The 6,951-nt window shown below is 34.2% G+C and overlaps 1 protein-coding gene across 1 annotated transcript in view; it reads right to left on the bottom strand.

Moving 5' to 3' along the window:
- Window positions 1-6,951, bottom strand: part of LOC107738419 (voltage-dependent calcium channel subunit alpha-2/delta-1-like) — a 117,111-nt gene that overhangs the window by 55,669 nt on the left and 54,491 nt on the right. The window contains exons 11-17 of the mRNA XM_016550188.1: window positions 4,189-4,347; window positions 3,903-4,007; window positions 2,918-2,996; window positions 2,285-2,334; window positions 2,075-2,158; window positions 1,911-1,988; window positions 229-309 (exon numbers count right to left, since the gene is read on the bottom strand). Coding sequence (XP_016405674.1) covers window positions 229-309; window positions 1,911-1,988; window positions 2,075-2,158; window positions 2,285-2,334; window positions 2,918-2,996; window positions 3,903-4,007; window positions 4,189-4,347 — 636 coding nt within the window. The remainder of the gene's footprint in view (window positions 1-228; window positions 310-1,910; window positions 1,989-2,074; window positions 2,159-2,284; window positions 2,335-2,917; window positions 2,997-3,902; window positions 4,008-4,188; window positions 4,348-6,951) is intronic.

A 6,951-nucleotide genomic window follows, 5' to 3' on the forward strand; every position in this document is an offset into this window, starting at 1 on the left:
AAAAAAAAAAAAAAAAGAGTGAACTCATCATAACATCATCTTTGTTGTCTCACAGAAGAAAAGTGGATTTGGGCGATTTGGGTTTGAAACAACTGGAGAGTGAGTAAATAATGACGGAATATTCATTTTAGGTCAACTAACCTTTTCACTTTCATGTATTTTTTATTAGACTGGAACACAAATGCTCAATGTATTTGAGTTGAAATAGCATGTGTTTGTGGTACTCACTGTAAAGCGGGGCGTCAGTCTTTTGATATCATCGAGAGACACATCCACCCCCATCACTCCTAAAATCAACTGGTTCTGATGCTAAAAGAGAGATCAAAAAAACACAAAGTTTCCACTCTGACATGCAATGGAGTGACATTTACAAACAAATATCAGGCAAAACTATGCCTGGAAAGCATAAAACCTTGAATGAGATTTCACAACAACACAAACTGTTGCAATTGTTTAAAAACAACCGCCATGAAATTATGTGAAGGTGTAGAGCGTCACTTCTAAACGGCCTCAATGCTCGTCATCCATACTGGAAATGGATATTAACCTTATCAAAGAAGCCAGTGACGCAGTCGGCGAGTGGAAAATAACGGCAACTTTCAGAGGGTCGAGCGGTTTACTAGACAAACAACGTACGGATCCTTTGACCCCCAACTGGGAAAGTTTAGGATAAGATACTGTTACTTTTCCATATCTGTTACTTTCGTAGTGTTCCTGAGAAGGTCACTGTCCACATGGTTAATACATTCAAGAGATAATGAGGTTTACACGTTTGCGTCAGTAGTAGTTTTATCCCCATTAAACGTGACAAAAATAGCAGTTTGTTCCAAGAATTGGGCTATTATTAGAGTATTGTGCCTGTTAATGACACATCTGGTGTTCTGGTCTGAGTTCATTCAAAAGTTTTATTCCCGCTTTTGGGGCTCCGCTTGAAATATTGTTCTTGTTTGTGCAGTTAAGGACCTGTGTGCATTTAAATCAATATATACACACTGTTTATTTTTTAATGTAACAACATACGTTAACATATCAGAAGTAATCTTTGCATTTTCTATATAGGCTGCTGTTAATGTAGAGAGAATGTAAACCTTTTACAGTACATATATAGAATCAATTTGACAAATACTTTTTCAGGATTTTCATGTTTATACAAAATTGACCATATAACAAGCACTATATACACTACCGTTGATAAATCTGGGGTCAGTAAGATTTTTTTTTGTAAGAAATGAATTCTTATTCAGCAAAAAGGAATCAAAATTAATAAAAAATAATAAATTATATATATATATATATATATATGAATGTGTGTGTGTGTGTGTGTGTGTAAAAAGAATGAAAATAATAAGAAATGTTTCTTGAGCACCAAATCAACATATTATAATGATTGCAGAAGGTTCATGTGACACACAAGATTGGATTAATGATGCTGAAAATTCAGCTTTGCAATCACAGGAACAAATTACATTTTAAAATATATCACAATAGAAAACAGTTATTTTAAATTGTAATAATATTTCACAATATTACTGTTTTTACTGTATTTTTAATCAAATAAATGCAGCCTTGGGCAGCATAATAGTCTTCTTTCAAAAACATAAAAACAAATTTCACCAACCTTAAACACTTGAATGCTATTGTATATGTGGATTTAATAAATCTATCATTTATATATAACTGATATTCCAGATTTTATACAATTTGGTCACCTGTTTTACCCTGAAGAAGCTCAAATAGATGTTTTGATTTTTCTGACATTACATAATTCCCATAGTTCCATATGTGTCATTCCACAGTCTTAATTATTTCACTTTCATCCAAAATTGTGCAAAGTAATACTAATAAAGAATTAGTGAGTGCTTCCATACTTTTGAAATAAACTGGAAAATCAAGATAAACAATGGACTGACCTGGCTTCGAGATCCGCCCGCCCTGGATTTGGTCTTGTTGAACACAGGTAGCGTGCCAGTGATGACTAGGCCCAACTCCTGAAGCCATGAAGAGAACACAAAAAACAATCAAACACAATGCACTCTTCAAGTTTATATGATGTTTATTTAAAAAAAGGCTGTACCAGAGCATCCAGGTACACGTTGGTCCACTGCACCTGTTTGGCATCTGCAAGGACCATCGGCCTGCCCAAAACATCTAGATACTCCTAAGCAACAGTGAACAACACAAAGCAATGAACGGGTGGTCATCCTTGGACCTTCACATACTTCTAAACAAGAGCAACTATCAAAACAAATGAGTCACATTCGAAACGCTTTGGCAATACACAGACCTGTGTGTTTATGCGAATGGCTCCAATGGATGGGATTTCGTAGAAATATCCTAGAAAACATATCACATGGAGTCATTTAGTTTATAAATTTTTTTAGTAATCCAGTGCTGAACCTTATGGAAGCCTGTTTCCGCCACTGAAAAAAAAAAAAAAGAAGGTCATTGCGACTTTTTATCTCACAATTCTGCCTTTTTTTCACAGAATTGAGAGATATAAACTCGCAATTGCGAGTTATAAAGTCAGAATTGTGAGATATAAAGTCAGAATTCGGACTTTTTTTCTCAGAATTGCGTGATATAAACTCACAATTGCGAGCTATAAAGTCAGAATTGTGAGATATAAAGTCACAATTGCGAGATATTATAACTCGCAATTGCGAGTTTATATCTCACAATTATAATTGCGAGTTTATACCACGCAGCTCTGAGAAAAAAGTCAGAATTGCGAGTTTGTATCACGCAATTCTGAGAAAAAAAGTCAGAATTGTGAGATAAAAAGTCGCAATTACCTCTTTTATTTTTTATTCAGTGGCAGAAACGGGTTTCCATAGCACCTGCTAAGGAAACTGTGAGATGTAAGAATGATTTTATGCTTCTGCCACTAGGGGGCAAACACAGACTGAGCAATACTTACCCTTATTAGCGCAGGCCATCCACTTTATTGGCCCAGTGTCATAGTTGTGTTGACCCACAGAGAATGTGAACACACGTACCTGCAATCAAACAGCATAGTATATGAATTCAGAGCACTGTTATTGTATTATGCCAAAAAGATCACGTCTGGGTCATATTTACCTAAAATAATAAATAATAAATATTACTCCAAAATTATTGGCACCCCTCAAAAAAATCACTATATGTTATAAAATGTGTATAAATCATTAGAAAATAATGTGTGTAAATAGAATGCATTATAAAATAATCACTACATATAATAATTCAAATTGCTTATTTATTTAGAACCAATCATTCCTTCAAAAGTGTTGTTTCATTATAAGAATAGTGTATTCTTTTAAAAACATTTGGACCAAAATTATTGGCACCCCTAAAGAATAAATGGACATACAATCAAGAAAAGTGCATCTTGGAAAGAGGAGTGACATTTAAGGCTTCATGTTTAAAATCATTTTGACATCCATCAACATTTTCATGTAGGGTGCCAATAATGTTGGATTTTGCTGCATATATAATACATAAAGCAGGTTTTATTATAGATTAAACCTGTTTTAGGACCTACTATATAACATATATACATATATATATACATATATATACATATACATATATATACATCTACATATATATATATATATATATACATATACATAAACCATCTCAAAATATATATAGTCTGTAATAAATTAATGAGAACAATCATTGAGAATAATGGAAATAAACAAACAAACAAACAAAAAAGACTTAGGAAAGGTTTATAAACATTATGAGAATTTAAGGGAATGTGAGCTTAATTTCCCCAAAGAATTGTAAACAATTTAGTTTGAAATTAAGTTTATTATTTCAAATAACCTAGATATGTTTTTTGTGACAGTCACCAAAATTCTGTTACCCTCTTACACATGTTTCATTACAAACCGTGTAAACTCCAGCTTCACACACACCTTTCTGTCAATGTTGTATCTGCTAAAGATCTCCTCTGCCCTCTCCTCGCCTCCATCAGTAAACAACATTATGATCTTGTTGCAGTTTGCTCTGGTGATGTTTGGCTGAAATAAGCACAATCATATGCAGCTACACAGAACGACCAGCAGAAGTCAGCAGAACACAACAATACAACTGCTAAAACTTCATAAGGTTTAATCAAAACCCTTTTAGTAAACACTTTTTACTATTTATAGACACCTTTTTAAAATAAAAGCTCCCCAAAAAAACAGCAAAACCTCATACATTTGACAGCTGATCGAAGGCAAATTCGAAGCCTTTGGTATAGTTGGTGATGCCCTTGGCTGAGATGTTCTGCACTGCATCTTTTAAGATCTTCTTATTGCGAACGTTAGCTTGAACCAGGTGGTCGAAACACGCTGTGTTATTCACTTTTGTGTTAAACTGAAAAAGAAGAGAGAGAGAGAGGCATACAGTAAGTGAAAAATCATTGGTCTTCTCATTGTTTATTCGCAGCAAGAGAATCACAACAAAAGTTAGTGTGACTTAAAAGATCAATATACTGGGGTCAGAACCTCTGCAGGTGTTTGTGAGTATGCGCATGTGTTGTGGTACAGTGATGAAAATAATTTGAGCTAACAAGCAAGATACCCTTGCAAGTTTCTAATTTTCTGTTCAGATAGGGCTCTCTTGTGTTCTGTCGCTTGTTGCGGCTGACCCCTGTGAACCTGTTACTTCAAAGCTTGAGAGATTGAGAACAAGAAAATAAACTTGGGTAGAGGAAAGAAACAGAAAAAAAGAGGGAGAATGAATGCCGGAGGAAAAAAGAAGGGAAAACAGTATATGGTTTACTGCAGGCTCTAATAGTCCACAAATAAGGTAAAAAAATCCTAAAAATAAAGTCACTTTTTATGGTTTCAACCTCATGATATTAAAATCAATATTATATCAGCAGTTTTATATTATATTTATGAGCATGATAATAAGCATGAAAATAATCAAATTAAAATAGCTATAGATGTAATAGATGTACCCTAATAGATTAATAAAATAAAATAAAATGTATTGGGTATTTAGGGATCAAAAGTTATTTAGTTATTAATAAACATTTCCTATAAATAAATAAAAAAAGTTGAGAGTGAAATAAAACAAAGTAATAATAAAAAAAAAAATGTATTTGGCAATTAAAACATTGGGTGTATATATATATATATATATTTTTTTTTTTTTTTTTTTTTTTACTTGAAATTGTATTGAAATCAAGAAACCGCTTTAAACTGATGAATATATTCAAGAAGCTCAAAATCTCTGAGGAGAGGTAGGCCAAAATCATTATTTTTATTTAGCTAAGTTATTGATAAACATATTTCTAATAAATGAAAGAAAAAAAAAGAAACTGGTTGGTGAGAGTGAATGTTTTTGTCAAATACAAGATTTTAAAAATAATAAAAAATGTTTTTACTAAAATATAATTCAATATTAATTCTAAATGTTATATCAAAATTATGGCACTATTTTAAGTTTACGGATCTATTCAAGAAGCCGAAGACCTCTGAGGAGAGATTTAGTTAGTTAGTTAGTTAGTATTTATTTTCTAATAAAGGAAATACAAGTTGGTTGGTGAGAGTAAAATAATAAAAAACACAAAATATTAAACATTTTTTGGCAATTAAAACTAGAAGATCTAGGCGAGGTCACCATTTTAAAGGGAAGAAAAAGACACTCCCTGTGTTTAAAACTAGCTACATTTCATTCTATGTTAATTTTAAGTTAGTTAATAGTTTATTTAATTTATCAAACAGTTTTCAATACAAAAAAAAAGTGCCTCTGATGCTTAATTGGACACCAATTTGTACCTTATCCAGGGACGGCGCCTCCTATAACCCCAACAAAGGGAAAAGTCAGAATGATTAACAGGTGCAAGTCAATTACGGCACCATTACAGCTAATGAGGAGGTATGTGCAAGCTCATGCAAAAATTAAAATGATTACTATATCTCCAGCTCTCCCCGAGGATGTGAAAAAGCACATGATGCACTTCCTGTGGCAAATGCAAGCAGAATACACCTTCAAACCTCCCATGTTTACCGTAGTGCAGTTTTTCATCTATTTTTAATGATCCAGTGCTTATTTTTCATTGATGTCAACTCAAAAGGCTTCCCGACTTTGAATTTCTGACCGGACAGAGAGAGACGTCCGCTTCATTAGGACACATGCGCCAGTCATTGATGTAACTGTGGGATCAGGTGTCTGTGCTCTGTTGAATGAGCTGGATGTCACAGTGTCTGCTGAATGAACCAATGAGTCACGGTTCGATTAGTCGCTCTAGCGTTGACTGAATATTTAATTAACGTTCGGAATTATCGCCACGGAGGCCCCTGTGACTCACGGCTCTCAGCATACGGTGGGTTATAAATAGAGGAATAGGACACATTGATGATACACAGACCCCTACACACACCAGACGGCGCACACTCGCGGTGTAGACGGCTTCGTTGATTATAACAAGAACGTTCTAGTTCTGTCGTGTCACGTCTCTCCCCAGAGGAACGTTTTATTGCTCGCGGGTTGTTCGTTCACAGCTCAGGGGATTTAAAGGAGTTTTCAATTATGCTTTAAGTTAAGTATTAAAATTTCCTCAGTTGCTTCTTTGAAAAATCCTATGGAGAAATAAAAATAGAATCAGGACCCCAATATGGAGGAGAAGGGTCTTGTATCTTCCCAAAGGGGTCTATTTAGCAATAATGACCAGCTGACTGTATTGTCCCACTTACTACTTGGCAACTTAATCCAGTTTTTAGTTTTCATTTCATTTTATTATTTAAAGGTGACATATCATGAAAATCGGACTTTTCCAGGTTTTAAGTGCTATAATCAGGTCCCCGGTCCATCTACCAACCAAGGAAACATGAAAAAGATTAACCCAGTAACTTTGTTTTGGTAAGCCTTTTTCTGCAAGCTTCTGAGAAAACGAGCGCGTCTGATTTCGCTCCCTTGGTGACGTGGCAAAAGGATCTCATTATAATATTACCGCCCCTTAATCTGTAA

The sequence above is a fragment of the Sinocyclocheilus rhinocerous genome, unplaced genomic scaffold (genome assembly GCF_001515625.1).
Source record: "Sinocyclocheilus rhinocerous isolate Xijiao unplaced genomic scaffold, SAMN03320098_v1.1 scaffold975, whole genome shotgun sequence".
Taxonomy (NCBI): domain Eukaryota; kingdom Metazoa; phylum Chordata; class Actinopteri; order Cypriniformes; family Cyprinidae; genus Sinocyclocheilus; species Sinocyclocheilus rhinocerous.